The sequence below is a fragment of the Heteronotia binoei genome, chromosome 2 (assembly GCF_032191835.1).
Source record: "Heteronotia binoei isolate CCM8104 ecotype False Entrance Well chromosome 2, APGP_CSIRO_Hbin_v1, whole genome shotgun sequence".
NCBI classification, from domain to species: domain Eukaryota; kingdom Metazoa; phylum Chordata; class Lepidosauria; order Squamata; family Gekkonidae; genus Heteronotia; species Heteronotia binoei.
In genome coordinates this window covers 122,088,871-122,108,772 of record NC_083224.1, presented here as the reverse complement: position 1 = coordinate 122,108,772, position 19,902 = coordinate 122,088,871, and the positions used below count along the sequence as shown (strand labels likewise).

The following is a 19,902-nucleotide window of genomic DNA, read 5'->3' as shown; positions in this document are numbered from 1 at the left end:
GCTTGTAGGATCTTTAACATGACTTTGCTGGCATGTGAAATGAGTGCAATGGTGCGATAGTTTGAACATTTCTTGGCATTTCCTGCCCTTCTTTGGGATTGGAATATAAAATGATCTTTTCCAATCCTGTGGCCACTGTTGCATTTTCCAAATTTGCTGACATAATGTCCATCATTATGTCCATCATTGTCCATCATTTTAACTGCATCAACTTTTAGGACTGAATAGCTGAACTGGGATACCATCATCTCCACTTGCTTTGTTGTTAGTAATGCTTTCTAAGGCCCATTTGACTTCACATTCCAGTATGTCTGGCTTGAGGTCAGCGATTTCACCATCATGGTTGTAAAGGACATTGAGATCCTTCTTGTATAATTCTTCTGTGTATTCTTGCCACCTCTTCTTAATCTCTTCTGCTTCTGTTAGGTCCCTACCATTTTTGCCCTTTATCATGGCCATCTTTGCACAAAACGTTCCCTTGATTTCTCTAGTTTTCTTGAAGAGATCTCTTGTCCTTCTTATTCTATTATTTTCCTCTATTGCTTTGCATTGTTCCTTCAGGAAGGCCTCCTTGTCTTTCCTTGCTGTTTTCCGGAAATTGTCAAGAGTCATCTTTTCTGTATTCCTTTTGCCATGTTTTGTGCTATAACCAGTTTGCCTGGATGCATTCTTGCTTTGCTCATCCTCTCTGCATGCTTATCTTGGGAACTTATTAGTTAAGCTGTTTCCACCAACTTCAAAATCAGACGCTGGGGAAGTATAGATTAGACGCCTGGATTATGAAATTAGGGGTGTATTCCAAAGGAGGGTGGGAGGGGGTCCTGCCAAAACCTGATTCCCGCTTTTACTCTGCTGTGCTTGCACTTGAAAATGTAACAGGTGGGGTGCGGGGTTAAAAGGAGAGTCCCTGGCCTAAGACATCAGTCTTAGCAAAGATGTTGTACTGCCTTATGATGCTTATGAAATAAACTGCTGAATTATTGGACTGTGTTATTCCTTGACACGAGGTCCTCACATATTGCTAAGACTCACTTACCCTTAGCTACCAATCCATCCCCAAAGATGTCAGGAGATGAGAAGGACAAAGATAAGGAAGAACCAACTGAACCAGTAGAGGAGGAACTGAAACTGGAGGAACCAAAACTAGTTCCCACCTCCATTACAGTCAGGAAAAAGGAGTGGGGGCCCAGGGATCTCTGGGAGAGTATTATTGGAGATGCATACAGGGGGCTCCCCTCCAGGTCAAGGCCCTCAGGTCTCTACAGAGCCCTCAATTCAAGGGGGTTTGACAATGAGGGCAAGGACACAGAGCACCCCCATAGAAGCAGGACGAGCGAAAGCTCAGGTGACTGGATTCACAAAACTCTAGTGTCGCAAAGCCGGCAACTGTGAGACGAGATGCTGGCGATGAATGAGTTCCTGGTGCAGGAGATGAGAGGCCTTGCCTGTCAACTACAAGATGTAGCTGCTCAGGTCACTGGGGCGCCTCCTACACAAGAACTACCGACTGCTCCGGGCAGAGGAGAACCAGGGTGAGGTGCTGGCGGGCACCGATCCACCCCCCTCCCCCTGCACCAGAAGTGTCAAAGGAACCAGTCCAAGTGCCTGGAGGGCCGAGGGTCCACGGAGCTAAATTTGATGGGGATATAGCAAAGCTGGGATATTTCATGAGGGGCCATCTCAGCATGTGGGCGCACAACTTTCCAATGGAAGAGTCAAAAGTGATCTACATCGGGGGCTGCTTAGAAGGAGCAGCTGTGGACTGGTTTGTGATTCTATTCGAAGCCCACTCCCCGGCACTGAATTCTTCTAGAGAGCTGCTCAGAGCTCTACAATGCCATTTTGAGGACCCCCTGCAAGAAACTAATGTGATATCGGCCCTGCAAGATCTACGGCAGGGCTCAAAGTTGGTGAGAGAATATACCAGTTAATTCCGCCTCTTAAATGCAGAAGTGCACTGCTGTGAAGATGGGGCCAGAATTGAGCAATTCAAGAGAGGTCTCAATTCCAGGGTCTTTGGAGAAGCCCTCAAAATGGTGAACCCCCAGTCACTAGTGGATTGGATCCAGCTAGCTTGCAAGGCTGGAGACCGCCACAAGATCATAGCCCTCCACTGCAAGCAGCAGGGAGGAGGAGGGCCCCGAGACTCAAAGGAGAAGGCCCAGAAACCCACCCCAAGTAGATGGCCCCAGGAGCCTAAATCAATAATAATAATATAATAATAATAATAAATTTTATTTGTACCCCGCCCTCCCCCGCCGAAGCAGGCTCAGGGCGGCTAACAACACAGTGACCAATGGTACATTAATAAATAAAACATTAATAAACAACATAGTAACCAATGGTGCATTAATTAAAACCATTACATTAAGAACATTAAATTAAGCATTAACTTAACCTTAAAAACCAGTAGAACATTAATTAAAACAAACTATAACATTATCATTGACGCTATTCTAGTTAGTGCTAATGGCGGATTTTCTTCGTTGTAAAATTGTACTTCAGCTGTTCATAAAAGCTAATTTAAAAAGAGTGGTCTTGCAGGCCCTGCGGAACTGATCAAGGTTCCGCAGGGCCCGCACCTCCTCTGGAAGTTGGTTCCAGAGATATGGGGCCGCAGCCGAGAAGGCCCATGAGCGGGTGTTCTGTAGTTTAACTTCTCTTGGCCCAGGGGTAGTCAGTCTGTTTTTTCCTACTGACCTCAGTGCTCTCTGGGGCTCAAAGCTGTATTCGATGAGTAGGGCATAGAGGGAGGAGTTAAAGAAGTTCCTGGGCGTGAATCTACAACGGGGATTTATCCAGCCGGCCAAATCTCCACACACGGCCCCAGTTCTCTTTCGCAAGAAAAAGGATGGCAGTCTGAGACTGTGCACTGATTTTAGAGGCTTGAATACCATCTCCTTGAGTACTGCGTACCCCCTCCCCCTCATAAGAGACCTGCTAAGCGAAGTCTCGCAGGGGAAGATTTTTACAAAGTTAGATCTTAGAGATGCGTACTTCCGGGTCCGCATCCGGGAGTGGGATGAATGGAAAACTGCCTTCAACACCCCCCTAGGTCAATTCAAGTATCTGATGATGCACTTCAGGTTGAAAGGGGCTCCGGGGGTTTTCATGAATCTAATCAATGAAGTGCTGCACAAATTCCTCTATAAGGGCAAGGTTTGTTACTTGGATGATATTTTAATTTATTCGCAAGACCTTTCCTCCCACGTCCAGTTAGTGCACCAAGTATTACAGACCCTCTATGACAATAAACTGTTTGCTAAGCTCTGGAAATGTGAATTTCACAAGACAGAACTTGACTATCAGGTCTCGGTGGGAGGACTGGGAATGCACCCCACCAAAGTATGAGAGGTGATTGTGTAGGAAGCTCCTAGGATGCACAAACTCCAGAGTTTCCTCGGTTTTGCAAATTTCTATAGGGGATTTATAAATAATTTTGCAGAGGTCACCCTGGCCCTAACTGACTTGCTAAAGACTAAGGACAAGGGCGCCCACACTTCAAAAGTGAGTGCCACCCTGAATTGGTCCCCAAAGTGTCAGAGGGCGTTCAAAGAACTGAAAAACAGATTTCTCTCAGAACCCTGTCTCATCCAACCTGATGAGAACAAAAGGCTTGTTATGCAATCTGATGCAAGCAATGTGGACCGAGCTGCCGTGTCGCTCAAAAAGGGGGCAGATGGGAAACTCCACCCATATGCTTATTTGTCGCAAAAATTCACCCCCACGGAGCGGAATTGGTCAGTGTGGGACAAAGAAGCCTCTGCCATTAAATCAGCCTTGGAACAATGGTGGCATTATCTTGAGGGCGCCAGAGAACCATTTGAGCTATGGACTGAACATAAAAACCTTGCGTCACTAATCGCCACCCAAAAACTTACAACTAAGCAAGTGAGGTGGGCAGAGTTTTCCAACAGATTCAAATTTACATTGAGACACATCCTGGGGAGACTGAACTTTCTAGTCGATGCCTTGTCCCACCTTCCGCAACACGAAAGCAAATGAGAGGCGGTGATAGACTAACTGTTTACCCCCACCCAACTCAGTGCTCTGGTTACCACCCGCACATAAGAATGTAAGGGGGTGGAGCAACCTGATTCCTTCCTAGCATCTCTTAAGGAAGCATTGGCAGCTGAACTGCCTGACAGTGGATTTCAGCTCAACCCCTCCCCTGAGGGGCTATGGTACAAAGACAATGAACTGTTTATCCCGGGACTGCTGCGAGCGAGAGTAATACAACGAGCACAGAATTCCAAATTTGGGGGCGGGGCGCATTTTGGGTTTGTGAAAACCTTCCACCTAATACAAAGGCAATTTTGGTGGCTGGGGCTTTGAAAAGACATAGCACAATACATCACCAGCTGCCCAACCTGCATCATGGCCAAGAAAAGAGGGGGGTTGACCCCCGGGCAATTACAGCCACTGGCCCCCGCCTCTCGACCCTGGGAATGCATTTCCATGGATTTTATAACTGATCTTCCCCCTTCTCATAGGAAGACGGTGGTGTGGGTGGTTATGGACACATTTTCAAAGCAAGCCCACTTCATCCCGTGCAAACAGCTGCCAACGGCAAAGAAACTGGCTCACTTGTTTATACAGCATGTCTTTTGGCTCCACACTTTCCCGAGTAAGATAATTTCCGACCGCGGCCCACAATTCATCGCCAACTTCTGGGTACACCTATGCATTAAGAGAAGTGGAAGAAGGCCATCACCACCAGAATAGCACCAACTCAATATTATGTTTTAACTGTTTTAATCATTGCATATCTATTTTATTATTGAATGTGTAATTTTAATACTCATTAATTTGTTTGTGGGATTTTATGTTGTGAGCCGCCCTGAGCCTGCTTCGGCAGGGAGGGTGGGATATAAATCAAATAAAATAAATTAATAAAAATAAATAAATCTTGGCAGGGATAGAGCAAGGTCTTAGTTCAGTCTACCACCCTCAGACAGACAAACAGACAGAACGCACGAACACAGTGCTCAAGCAGTTCCTTAGGTGTTACACCTCTTTCCAACAAGACAATTGGGTGCCCCTCCTGCCTTTTACAGAATATGCCTACAATAACAGCATTCATAGCGCAACTAATGCTAACCCCTTCTTGGTGGTAAATGGCCATGAGGGAAAGCCTTTCCTGGAGCTCCTGCCATCCCGGTGGATTTTACAGAATGGTGGACTAGAATCTCACAGGGCTGGGGACCATACAAAATGAGCTGCGTAGAGTGCAAAAAGCATACAAAAAAAGTATGATAAAAAACATTCCAAGCTATGGGACCTCAAAATAGGGGACACTGTGTACATTTCCACAAAACATCTTCCTAATGCCCAGAACTGCAAAAAATTGGGCATGAAATATCTGGGGCTGTTCCCCATTAAATGGATTATAAACAATGTTTTGAACTTGAGTTGCCAAAGAACTTGAAACATGTTCATCCTTGTTTTCATGCTAGCTATCTCAAGCGCGATCCTGGACCTTCGGCTTGGCACCCCCAGCAACAGCCTCCAGCTCCGATTCTGGTTCGTGGTCAGATTCATCATGAGGTGCAGGAAATCCTTGACTCAAAGATCAAACGAGGAGAACTGTACTATCACATCAAATGGACTCACTTTCCCCTCAGCCAAGCAGAATGGGTCCACACAGCCGATACACAGTGTTGGAAACTTATCAAATACTTCCACCAGAAATACCCGGGGAAGTCAGGGGGAAGGGGAGCCTGGGGTGGCAGAATGTCAAGAGTCATCTCCTCTGTATTCCTCTTGCCATGTTTTGTGCTATCACCAATTTGCCTGAGTGCATTGTCATGGGTGCTGGGGGCCCTGCAGAAGAAGCCGAGCCTGCAGAAGAAACTGTGCCCCTGCCACCTGCACCAGTGCCCCTGCCTCCTGCTGGAGAAGATCCAAGCCCCCCTGCCTCGCCCTCTCGGGTGGCTCGTGTGCATGACCGCCTTCGTCAGGATCTCAGGGATCGGAGGAGGGCGGCACGCTCACGAGCAAGACGCTTCCTGAGCCCTGAGTTTTGAAAGGATTCTGGCCCTTCTAGGAGTGAGGGTGCTTGAGTCTCAGCAGGATCCTGGCTGCCCTCTGAGTCAGCAATTAGCCCAAATGGGCAACAGACAGCAGAGGGCTATATAGCTGTGGGCTTTGAGAGAAGGCTTTGTGGAAGCAACTAGTCACTTACCTGATGTTCTAGCATCCACTTCGGCTTCTGGACTCCCTGACTTTGGCTTCTGAACCTCTGACCTACGATACCTGGACTGTGATTTGGTTTTGGCGCTTTGGACCCTCCTTGCTACCCAGCTACAGACCTTGGACTGCCCCTGGACTTCGCCTGGCCTGGCCCCAGCCCGTGACATGCATTGCTCATCCTCTATGTATGTTTATCTTGGGAACTTCTTAGTGAAGCTGTTTCCACCGACTTCGAGATCAGATGCTGGGGAAGTATAGATTAGACACCTGGACTGTGAAACTAGGGGTGGACTCCAAAGGAGGGTGGGAGGGGGTCCCGCCAAAACCTGGTTCCTGCTTTGCCACGCTTGCACTTGAAAATGTAACAGTTGGGGTAAGGGGTTAAAAGGAGAGTCAGTCTTAGCAAAGTCAGTCTTAGCAAAGATGGTGTACTGCCTTATGACGCTAATGGAATAAACTGCTGAATTATTGGACTGTGTTATTCCTTGACATGAGGTCCTGACAGAAATCTGCATTCTGCTGGGTGAATCTTTCCTTTTCACCTTTGCCTTTCGCTTTCCTTCTTTCCTCAGCTATTTGTAAAGCCACATCAGATAGTCACTTTGCTTTATTGCATTTCTTTTTCTTTGGGATGGTGCTGATTTCTGCCTTCTGTACAATGTCACAAACCTCCATCCGTAGTTCTTCAGGCACTCTGTCTATCAACTCTAGTTCCTTAAACCTATTCTTCACCTCCACTGTATATTCATAAGGGATGTGATCAAGGTCAAACCTGAATGGCCTAATGGTTTCCCCAGTTTTCTTCAGTTTAAGCCTGAATTTTGCAATGAGTAGCTCATGATCTGAGCCTGTCAGCTCCAGGTCTTGTTTTTGCTGACTGTAAGGAGCTTCACCATCTTTGACTGCAGAGTATATAATCAGTCTGATTTCTGTGTTGCCCATCAGGTGATGTCCATGTGTAGACTGCAGTATATAATCAATCTGATTTCTGTGTTGCCCATCAGCTGATGTCCATGTGTAGAATCGCCTTTTAGGTTGTTGGAAGAGGGTGTTCACTATGACCAGCTTGTTCTCTTGACAAAACTCTATTAGCCTTTGACCAGCTTCATGTTGTTCTCCAAGGCCAAACTTGTCCATTGTTCCGGTTACCTTTTGACTTCCTATTTTTGCATTCCAGTCCCCTATGATGAGGAGAACATCTTTTTTTGGTGTTAATTCTAGAAGATGTTGTAGATCTTCATAGAAATGATCCACTTCAGCCTCTTTTGCATCAGTGGTTGGGGCATAGACTTGGATTACTGTGATATTGAATGGTTTGCCTTGGATACGGTCCGAGATCATTCTGTCATTTTTGAGATTGTATCCCATTACTGCCTTCCTCACTCTCTTGTTAACTATAAAGGCCACACCATTTCTTCTACAGGACTCTTGCCCACAGTAATAGATGTAGTGATCCTCTGAGTTAAATTCACCCATTCCTGTCCATTTTAGTTCCCTGATTCCCAAGATGTCAATGCTCAGTCTTGCCATCTCTTGTTTGACCACATCCAGCTTACCTTGATTCATAGATCTTACATTCCATGTTCCAATGCAGTATTGTTCTTTGCAGCATCGAACTGTTCTTTCTCCATCAGACACATCCATAGCTGAGTGACCTTTCGGCTTTGGCCCAGCCGCTTCATTCTTTCTGTGGTTACTTGGACTTGCCCTCCGCTCTTCCCCAGTAGCATATTGGGCACCTTCTGATCTGAGGGGCTCATCTTCCAGTGCCATATCTTTTAACCTTTTGTTACTGTCCATGGGGTTTTAGTAATATATATACATAGTATTATATCTATACATACTAACTAAGTTCATTCAATGTTACCAACAAATGAATACTCAAAACCAGACAATTTTTGCTGACCTCCATTGCTAATATTGCAAAATGCCACGTGAAATATTACTTTTGTATTATATTGCAGAATTTTGATAGTTTCATGTATTTTATAATGCTGACTCATTATAGCACTTAGTCAAAATTTTAAAAAGGAGAAGTCTCAGAGTGGCTTACAATGTCCTTTCCCTCCCCACAACAGACACCCTGTCAGGTAGGTGGGGCAGAGAGAGCTCTCCAAGAACTGCTCTTGAGTAGAACAGCTCTGAGAGAATTATGACTGACCCAATATCACTCCAGCAGTTGCATGTGGAGGAGTGGGGAATCAAACATGGTCTTCCCAGATAAGAAAGAGTCTTGCACTTAACCACCATACCAATCTGGTGTAGTATAACAAACAACACTACTGCAAAAAAAAAAAAAAAACCAGTGGGATGCATTACAGACACTCAAGAACGATATTTTAGAAATGAAAACCTGGAGCTCTCACACTTTTATTTAGCCTTTCTAGGCCAAAAATGCCTCCGGAACAGGCTGGAATGGGCATTAAACAGATGATAATTCTGAAAAAAAAAAAAAGTGGAATGCATTACAGGCACTCAAGAACAATATTTTAGAAATGAGAACATGGAACTCTCATGCTTTTATTAAGTCTTTAACAAGAAAATAAAAAGCCACACCAGTCATAGGAAATTAAAAAAAAGGCCAAGGCTGATGGTGCAAAGTCAGGTAAATATAGAAATATATATTACTCAAATCTCCAAAAATTCCCTATGCATTTCACCAACAGGCTTCGTCAAGGCAATCTGCAATATGTAATAACAACACTGAGTTTATAGAAGTGATGTCCCTAATGCGATGTCATCAGCCAGAAGTGATGTCATCCTGCTGGGGATGGTCTGGTTTTTGGGCAAACTGTATGGTTAAATTGGTCTCAAACTATAGAGTTTGTTCATGAAACAGAGTGTCCCCCATGCAACATACCAGGTGTGATGACTTCCGGGTGACATCATGTTGAGGGGAGGGGTTTTCCCTTCTGGTCAGCTGGTCTATGGCAGAGAGGAGTCCCTGAAACTTGGGACTTGCCTCCTGGGACTTAGGGGCTGCCAACCTTACCACCAGGTGACAGCTGGAGATATCCAGGGATTACTTCTGATCTCCAGATGACAGAGATTAGTTTCCTTTGAGAAAACGGCAGCTGGAGGATGGATTCTGTTGTTTAAGTGAACTCATGTAGGTTCCTCACTAGTGTTCCCACCAGGCTCATTGGAGCCTTGAGGACTGAGCCTGGGGACTCTAGAACAATGGGCAGTAGGATCCAAACCCTTGCTGTCCTAGCCCAAAAAATTTGAACCCCTGCTGGTTCAAATGATCCAATGGTGTTCTAGCGCGGGAACCCAGGACTGTATATAGTTGGCCCCATTGGCCCAGTTAGGCAGTCTTCTTTAGCTACTAGTTATTATGCTGTAACTCAAAGAGCTATGATCACTGCAAACGCATCTCCTCTATGCATTGAACCCACTATATTATAGTGGCGATGGTGGGATCCTGTTGAGGGAGCCCCAGCAACTGGCACCGCACCTCACATTGCTGTCCTCCGTGTTCCAGCTCCACACATCACATTGCCACCACTGACCGGAATGGCAATAAGTAATTTATTTTTATATAAAAATAATCATAACAATGATTTACTGATGCAGTGAAATAGCAAAACAAAAATTAAAAAACCTGGAGTTTTACGTTGCTACTTGTCGTGGTCAGGGATGGGTCATTGGGTGGGTAGTTGGTGATGGTCCAAGCCGACACTCCCCTTTTTAGACAAAGGTCTCAAAATTAGCACAAGAGCAATATATCACTGGATGTCCCCTGTAATATAGGTACAGAAGAAGAAAATCCTAATACACCACCTGGTCTGTTTATGAACCGTTTTGTCTCTGTTTGTCCAATCAATATTGAAAACATCCTGGTATTTGTGAAGGGCATGCCTTGTACCTTGGATTCTTGCCCACCCTGGCTGTTAAAATCATTCAAGGAATCACATCAGCAAATCTTTAGTTAATATCTATAATAAGTCACTAACTCAGGGCACCTTCCCTCAGCTGTACACAGCTTTTAAATAATCCTTTCAGAAAAATGATGTGACCACTTATCGCCTGGTCTCTAATCTGCCCTTTCTGGGTAAAGTGACTGAGAGAAAAGTAGCATCCCAACTCCTGGTCTTCTTGGATATCTCATCTGTTCTGTACTCTTTTCAGTCTGGCTTCAGGCCAGGCAATGGGACAGAGACAGCTCTGCTAGCTTTAGCTATCTCTGCATGATTGTCTCTTGAGCAGCCCTCAGTGCAAATGCTCCCGCCCCTCAACTCTCCTGTGGTGCGGGAAGGCCAAGCGGGGACACTGGGGAAGGGAAACGCTGCCCTTTCTCAGCTCTGAGGGATCGGGGGAGCTCCTCTGATCCCTCAGAGCTGAGAAAAAATGAGTGGGAGGCTCAGGGACAGTGTGAATGGGGAGGGGGCACCGGCCACTGCTGGGAGTTGGCGCCCTAGGCAATCACCTAGTTCACCAACTCCCACTCACTGGCCCTGCTGTCATACTGTCAGGACTAGAGAGACAAGATTTGTTGTTCCCATGAATTTTAGTGGATAGTGTTATTTGGAGCATAGGAGAGGGAGGGGGGACAGCCTTTTATACAGTTATTCCATTTCTCCTTCATTATTCAGTTCATTTCTCTATGCACTGGAAAAAAAAACCTGAGCCAGTCTGTGATATCTGTTGGTCTTCTTTACAAAGTCATGTATACATTTCTACTAATCTCACTTGTCTGTTACGATTTAAGCTCACTTATACTGATGTAGTTGCTTGTTATTTAGCTGCTGGAAAATGTAATCAGGCAGAAAGATTTTCTTTTGCTCTTCCTGCCTTCTTACTTTTTAAAAAAAATTCTGAGGTGAAAGGGTTTTTTTCTGTTTTTCACTAGATATAAAGGAAAGGCAGTGTATAAATTGGACAGTAAATAGCTTTTGTTTATTCTATATTTTAAAGGTTTAGGGTCTTCTCTACATAAATCATATGCATAAGAATTATGAGACCATCTATCCCTGTCTGTACTTCATATTATTCTATTTGCTAAATGTAACTGTTTTATTAAATATAAGACAATATAGTTTAAGAAAAAAACAAGCTTTACAGTGAATCTTCTGTGTACTATAGACCATCCTGCATTTCCCAATATATTTATCAGGGGCGTACAGAGCAGATTACCCGTTCATGAGTGTTACTCATTAACTTCAAGCTTTATTGAGACATGCTGCATTTAAAACTGATAAACACACTTGATTTTCCGTATCTGGGGATTTGAAACCAAAAGGGAAAGCGATGTTTCAGTGTCACATAATATTATGAACAATTCTGAACTTGGTTGGTAGACGGAGTACAGTTTGAGCTAAGTATGAATCCAAGATCAGAATTGAATCAGGTCTGGCAGGTTATTCTGTAGTTGTCAGTTCACGGAACAAGCAGTTAGCATACCTAGATCTTAAGGGAAGACAGGCATTCACAATGTGGTCTTTGGCTTGACTCCCTTCCCCTCTGTTTATCAGCCATAAACAAAAATATATCAGAATGCAGCAATGTATTTTTAGAAACTCTAGCCATTCTACAGCATTTGAAATGTGTCTTCACTCTAGAAGCCAGGGACACAGACTGAAGAACAAAGTCAGAAACGAGAAAGTTTTAAAGTCAGAAAGAAGACCAGAAATGAAAGGCTTAATTTCCATATTGGACCTGGAAATCATATATTGTGAGAATGCACACTGATCTACCAAATCCTAAATGTGTAGGAACTGCTTGTGGTTATTCAGTGATGAGGGATAGGCACTTTGCACGTTTAATGGTACTCTTCTCAATGCTGAGTTCTAATAATAAATCATGTGGCCTTTGAGAGCTCCTATTAGCCAGCTGGAAAAGCACAGCAAAACGTTCTGTAGACAAGTCATGGAAAACAACAAAAAATGAAATGAAAGAATCTCTATAGTTTAGGGACTTTTATATTTCAAATATTTATGACCTTGTGAAATATAGCAGAACTTTTAACACAAAGACAAATCAGAGCAGGAGTGACACTAAGTAGGCAGATAGGATATGACAAAGTAAGGAGGATAAGCTAAGCCAGTAGGCCTCACTCTGTGACTCGCCAAGAGTCACCTTTGCAATTTCCATCAATCCAAATAGTCACATTTGCTTTTATTCCTAGCATGAGGCTCATAGCTCTGGTAGGTTTACATCTTATGCATTCCTCCAGTGGCAGTTGTTTCCAAGTGAGAACTTTGTCATGAGTTCCACTGGGCAAGGGCCTTGTCTACTTTCCTGAATCTTGGGGCAGATGGGATGCCACATTGGAGAACAGTGCTTAGAGGAGCCACAAGTGGCTGCTGAACCCGAGTATCACTAGGCTAAGCGCTATTTCCAAACAAGATTTTTATGTGAGCTGGACATTAACGTTTTGAATTAATGTGCAAATGTTTATAGATACAAAAAAGGGCATCCAAACCTGTTTCATACTTGGTCAAACATCAACAAAATAAAGCACTATAGAAATATAGTGTTTAAGTAAATTACATAGCAATAGTAAATAGGAACATGGACTGACAATAGTTCTTTCTTTCTTTCTTTCTTCCTTTCTTTTTTTCTTTCTTCTTTTGCCATAAGACTGACTTTGGGAGTAACAGGAACAGAGGTCTGATTTGAAAGGGATTAAAGCGTACATCAAGAATCAAACAGAAATGAGTTTGTCATGACCCCCAGCAAATAACATAAGCAATGGGAGACGATGTAGGTGTTCGTGTCTCTCTGTGTGTGGAGTATGTGTCGTGGTTCTTGACCTTACGACACAAAACCTTCTCTGGAATGAAGATCATGTTAAAATTTGGCCAAAACAAGTTTAGAAACTCCCCCACTCCCGACTTCAACCCACCAAACAAAGAAAGTTTAGAAATGAAACCAAGCCAAACTAAATTAGGACAGGAGTCGAGTCTTTTTATTTCAATTACTGGGAAGAAGGAAAAAAAAGGGGGGGGGATCAATTACTGGGAAGGGAAAAACTATTTAAAAAAATCTTGGCCTTCACGTCAGACAAAGCTAGCTGGAATTCTTGCTTCCGTCTTCCTCCGTAGGAGGAGCGTGCAAAAAAAAAAAAAAAGACCGTCTCCCATGAACTCAAGGCAGACACTCCCTATATTTTTCAACGGAATCACTGCTTGCGGTCTCTCTTCGGTTGGATCTTCTAAGAGCGCTGAGAGGCGTGTCCTTTCGTCCACACAATTATTCGCACCTTCCCGGTGGCCACCGGTCTGAGCCAGGATAAACCTCATCCCAACCTCTCCCCCCTTCCCCCCATCATAGAGAAATTTGGAGCCCCCAAACGGGACAATAACTCTTCAGATAGTTCCCCGCCCCGCGCTGTAGTTTTTGCCTGGGCCATATATTTGCTAGGAGAGACTCACGTCTTCCCTTAGGTTGGAAAGAGAACGACATCGTGGCGGGTGGGTAAGCGCAAAGACTTTCGGAGGCGTGCCTCTCATGAGCATTACGGCACCCATTCCTGATTCCTTTGACTGTCTCCGGCGGCGGCGAGAAAAGCGTTTTTTGCTTGTAGATTCTGGGCAGCCATGGCCGAGCGCCGCGCCTTCGCCCAGAAGATCAGCAGGTAAAGGGGGTCGGTGCTGAGCGGGGAGGAGGTGCTGGCAACACTGTAACCTCTGGGGACTGGTAGGCGGAAGAGTTGGAACTTTGGGCTAGTCAGGGCGAGTCACGCTAGGGGCCTAGCAGGGGCTGAACGATGCCCCCCCTCCCCCACAGGGATGTGGGATTGTGCTGGAGCCCTGGTGGGGGAAGGAGTGCTCTCCTATAGGAATATGCAATCGTATATGCGTACGGGAATTGTATATTTCGGGGTTGTCGCATGGCCCTGATCTAGACATATTCATAACCTCTGCGCGCATATTTCACTGTTCCGCTGGCTTCGTGGGAGGGGAGCACTGTGCATTTGTTTGCATATGAGGCATTGTGTTCTGCATGACCCCGATCTGCAATCGCCACTTTCAGTATCCATAGAATCGCCTGTTCTTCAACTAGGGGGCGGGGTGCATTGTGGGCTTGCTTCTATATCTGGCAGAATGTGTGGGAGTGTAGTTCCACTGTGTCGGGTCTTTGTGATGCATTGGACTCTAGATTGGAAGGGTGCGGTGCCAGGGCTGAGTGCCTTGAATTTTGTGAGGCTGCCCGCATGTGCATCAGATCATTTTGAATGCATGGTCTGCATAACATACCTGCTTATGGGCTCAAGATCGGCCTGCGTTGAGCTTTTAAAAAGCTTATTATTTGAAGACCCATGTACAGGTCTTAATATGCAGGCCCTCTTTGTGATGCATTGTTCTCTGGATGAGTGGATTGATGTTTGCACTGTGTTTTTAATCTTCTGCCCCACATCTATGATTTGTTTGTAAGTGTAATTTTAAGCTGAACAGTCCATGCATTGGTGATACTCTTTTTGGGAGGCTGATTGTGCTGTGTCCCACTCCCCATCCCTCCATAGCTGTGATGCTTTGGGTGTATGAGATTCTAATACTTTGTATGGGATGTATTTTATGCCTTGGTCTTTGGGATGGAAGATTGAATGCACAGTTCTTTAAGATGAATCTGAGTTCCATTCTTGTTTATGTGTAGAAGGTATAATTATCCTCTGGCTTTTGTGCAGCATGAGATTCTTTTCATCCCATGGAATGGGCAGAACACAGCGTGATGTTCAGGGAGGTTACCAGACCGTTCTGAAATTCTGTGCTGTTTATATTCTCATTCTATCAGTCAGGCTGTTCCATAGGCACAGAACAGTTCTGTTGTCACTCGGTCTAAATTCTTGCTTTGCAACAGTTGAGATGAATGCCTTGTGTTAGTACTTGAGTTGGAGGAAGAGTCCAGACTACTAGCATGAGGTCTGGCATCTCTATTATGTATACTCTTTCTTTTCTTTAATGTTGGTGATTTGAGAAGGAAGTACTCTCATTCTTTGAAAAATTAAAGATATTTCTTGAAACATTTGTTCAGCAGTAGTGTAGTGTGCACATTTTTCCTCAGCAATCTTGATTTTTAAAAATCTTTTTTTAGCATATTGTCCAAAATTTGTGTTCACTGTTTTCACACATGACATGAAAATGTAATAATTTGGCAATTGGCAGCTATGCTTTCCACTTTACTAGCTGTTCTTACTTGTTTGAGAGATGTTTGGAGTTTCAGTGTATTTTTCACTACATATATTAATTCATTTACTTTATTTATATCACACCTTTCTCCACAGTGGGGATCCAGCAACATATGTTATTCTCTCCTTAATTTTATGCTCACAACAAATCTGTGAGGTATGTTACGCCGAGTGTGTGTGACTGGCCCTAGATTTTCTGGCAGAGTGGAGATTAGCACCCGGGTCTCCCAGATCTTAGTCCCACATGTCAACCTTTCACCACACTGTATGAGTAATAGTTCTGTGTGGTATCCAGATTGTATTTAAGATCAGTTTCATAAATTACAGAGTTAATCCAAGGGGAAAACAAAGTCTCATCATGATGAAAAAAATTGTGCAGGACAGTACAATTTCATTTCTGTACTGCCTTTCCAGTACAGGGTCCCCAAGGAGGCAAGCATCAGAACATTAAAAGCAGTGTTTAAACTACAAATATATATACATTATTTAAAACATATAAATGAACAGGGAGGAGGGCCAATAAGAGTTATTGGGTGTATGCCAAACAAAACAAATAAATCTTCACCTGCTGGTGGAAAGCAAGGACAGAGGAAGGCAGATGAATTTCCCTGGGGAGGGAGTTCCAAAATTTCAGTGCTATGATTGAGAACTCTTTTTTGAGTAGCCAACCATCTGGCCTCGGCAGGGGTACCTGAAGCAGGGCCACTGAAAATGTCCAAAGTGGTTGGGTAGGTTTATATGGAAACCTGCATTCTGTGGTATGTATATGTGCCAATAAACTCTGATATGTATATGTGCCAATATGTCATGGATATTTAAGGTTTTGGCCACCTCTGAAAGGGGGTGGGGGTGTGATGGATAAAAGTAGAAAAATTCCAGTCTGGAGACAATATCTAAACTTCAGGGTATCTCCAGGTCCCACCTGAATGTTGCCCCCCCCCCCCCGAAACTTTTCTAACTATACTTCTACTAGCCTGGTCTATCTCTGACTGGGAGAGCATTCAAATACAGACAGAGAGGAGAAAAAATATTTAAACATTCTGATGTCTAAAGGGTGGCAATGAATCAAATAGTCTAGGTTCTTTCCCCACCTTCCTCCCTATCCTTAAGGTATGCTGGCCATAAGCTGTATACAGCTTTAAATGTTGTACTAACGCCTTGAACCCAAACAAATTGGACTGATATGGTCTGTAAGACCTACTCCAGTCTACATTCTGTACTGATTATAGCCTCTGGACAGTCTTCAAAGGCAATCTTATGTAGAGAACATTGCAGCAATCTAATTTGGATGTTATCAGGCCACACATCATGGTGACAAGATCTTTTCTGCCCAGGAAGGGCTGCAGCTGGCTCACCAACTGAAATGATGAAAGGAATCCTTGGTCAGTGTTGCCACCTGTTTTTCCAGCAGGAGGTCTGGGCCCAGCAGCACCCTTAAGCTACAAACCTATTTATTTTATTTTAATAAATTTCTATTCCGCCCATTCCCCGTAGGCCCCAGGGTGGAGTACAACATATAATAAAACAATAAAATACAATAAAAACATTTTTAAACAGACAACTCAACAGCACTCAGATTACCATGACATCACATATTGTCCAGCCTAGCCATCTCACATGCTATCTCATAGGGTTGGCAGTTTTTATTCCAATTCCTAGCACAGATGACAGTGCTGGCCGGGAGGCCAACCAAATCAAGAATAGACATCTACAGCCTCAGCTAAAAGCCTGGTGGAACAGCTCCGTTTTACAGGCCCTACGGAAGGCTAATAAGCCAGGTAGGCCCTGGATCTCAATAGGGAACTGATTCCACCAGGTTGGGGCCAGAAGTGAAAAAGCCCTGGCCCTAGTTGAGGCGAGGCGGGCATCCCTTGGGCCAGGGATGGCCAACAGATGCTGGGAGGCCGAACGTAACGACCTGGGCTTATATGGTTCCATAGGTACGTTGGTCCCAGGCTGTGTAAGGCTTTAAACGTTAGCACTAGAACCTTGAAGCAGATCCGGTACTTGATAGGCAGCCAGTTCAGACTGTGGAGCACCGGCTGAATGCCCACCCGTAAAGGTGGTGTAGTCAGCAGGCGAGCCGCCGCATTCTGCACCCGCTGCAGTTTCCGGATCAGTCTCAAGGGTAAGCCAGCGTAGAGCGAGTTACAGTAGTCTAATCTGGAAGCGACCATTGCATGGATCACTGTAGCCAGGTCCTGGGGGGATAGATATGGTGCTAGCTGCCTGACCTGCTGAAGATAACAAAAGGCAGACCTGGCAACCATTGTGATCTGGGCCTCCATGGAAAGGGAGACATCCAAGGTCACTCCCAAGCTCCTCACCTTTTGGGCTGGCACCAATGTGGCACTGTCCAAAGCTGGGAGCTGATGCCCATACCCACCGCACTCTGACTCAGGTACAGGACCTCCGTCTTAGCTGGATTCAGCTTCAGCCGGCTCTGTTGTAACTACCCAGCCATGGCTCCCAATGCCTCGGACAACTGGTCAGGGGCAGTGACTGGCTGGCCACCCATCGACAGATAGAGCTGGATGTCATCAGCGTACTGGCAAACCTCAGGCAATCTGGGCAAGGGGGCGCATATAGATGTTAAATAATATTGGCGAGAGAATGGCTCCCTGCGGCATTCCACATATAAGTGGATGCTGCAAGGAAGTCTGCTTGGCAAGCACCACCCTTTGTCCCCGTCGAAAGGAGGAAAACCATTGTAAGGCCACCCCCCGAACTCCGGTGACGGTGAAGCGGTGGGTCATAAGGTCGTAATTGACCGCGTCAAATGCCGCTGACAGATCAAGAAGTAGCAGCAGCGCTGACCCTCCTTGATCCAGATGCCGTCTTAAGTCATTTGTGAGAGTGACTAGGACAATCTCTGTCCTATGGCCCGGGCGAAAGCCGGACTGGAATGGGTCCAAGGTGGATGTTTCATCCAGGAAAACCTGTAACTGCTCTGCCACCGCTTTCTCAACTACCTTACCCAGAAACGGTAAATTCGAAACTGGGCGATAGTTGGCCAAGACCCCAGGGTCTAGTGATGGTTTTTTCAAAAGCGGACGAACCACTGCCTCCTTCAATTTTTCTGGGAAGGTCCCTGTTGAAAGGGACAAGTTGACAATATCACCCAAAGCTACTGAATCAAGGGAATGCTGTAGACATAGTTTATCTTGATTAAACCTTTTGATAAGGTTCCACATAATATTATTGTTGACAAATTGGTAAGATGAGGTTTAGATCCTATTACTGTTAGGTGGATCTGTAACTGGTTGACAGATCGCACCCACAGAGGTGCTTGTTCCTCATCCTTGTGGAGTGCCTCAAGAATCTGTCCTGGGATGTGTTTTGTTTAATATCTTTATAAATGATTTGGATGAATGAATAGAAGGAATGCTTATTAAAGTTACAGATGATACTAAATTGGGAGGGGTTGCAAATATAATAGAAGACACTGTCTTAGTGCACCTTACACTGAACATGAGTAAACAGTGCGATTTGGTGGCTAAAAAGGCAGATGCGATTTTGGGCTGTATCGACAGAAGTATAGTGTCCAGATCACACAAAGTGATAGTATTGCTTTATTCTGCTTTGGTTAGACCTCACCTAGAGTAGTGTGTTTTGGGCACCACAATTTGGGCACCACAATTTAAGAAGGACATAGATAAGCTGGAAGCAGTGTTTCCTCTAAGCTAAGTTAGCATGAGCTAGCTCACAGATTTTTAGCCTCCAGTTCATGTATTGTTGTCTTAGCTCAGGAAAAATGGCACCAGAGCGCAATAATTTATGCAGTAGCTCTCAACTTTAATGCCAGTAGCTCACAACTTTAATACCAGTAGGTCACTACACAAAGAAGAATTTTTGCTCACAAGACTGCAACTTAGAGGGAATGTTGGCTGGAAGGTGTCCAGTGGAGGGCAACAAAGATGTTGTGGGGTCTGGAGTCCAAGTACTATGAGGATAGGCTGAAGGAGCTGGGTATGTTTAGCCTGGAGAGGAGACGATTGAGATATAATAACCAATAATAAGAATTTTTGATTAAACATTAGGAAGAACTTCTGGCAGTTAGAGTGGTTTCTCAGTGGAACAAGCTTCCTCAAAAGGTAGTGGGCTCTCCTTCTTTGGAGGTTTTTAAACAGAGGGCAGATGGCCACCTGATAGCAATGCTGATTCTGTGAACTTAGGCAGATTCATGAGAAGGCGGGCAGGAAGGTTGCATCAGTTCTAAGTTCTTGAGGCCCTTTCTTACACACCCATGGAAATGTTGATTGCTACTTTGGGGTCAGGTAGCATTTTTTCTCCTGGCCAGTTTTGTCGGGGATCTTGGAGGGTTGTTTGTTTGTTTTGCTATCTTCTGGGCTTGAAGCAGGTGTCAATGGGGGGGGTGTGTGTGTGTGGGGAGAGATATTTGTGACGTTCCTGCATTGTTCAGGGGGTTGGACTAGATGACCTTAGAGATCCCTTCCAACTCTATGATTTTATGATACTTTTAGGGGGAGTGCAAACCTATCCAGAACAGGAGACATCCCAGTTCCTGGGTCAAATGTTTTTCTTATGAGTAGCACCTCTATTTTGTTATTTATGTGTGA

At 44.7% G+C, this 19,902-nt stretch overlaps 1 protein-coding gene across 8 annotated transcripts in view; it reads left to right on the top strand.

The window, feature by feature from the left end:
• Window positions 1–13,288: 13,288 nt before the first annotated feature.
• Window positions 13,289–19,902, top strand: part of DOCK7 (dedicator of cytokinesis 7) — a 256,466-nt gene continuing 249,852 nt past the window's right edge. For 7 of the 8 annotated variants that reach the window (XM_060231930.1, XM_060231929.1, XM_060231928.1 and 4 more), the window contains exon 1: window positions 13,295–13,771. In XM_060231930.1, the coding sequence (XP_060087913.1) occupies window positions 13,734–13,771 (38 nt within the window). In that variant the 5' untranslated portion in view covers window positions 13,295–13,733. Of the gene's footprint in view, window positions 13,772–19,902 lie in introns of all 8 variants that reach the window. The other variant, XM_060231922.1, reaches the window with a different exon arrangement.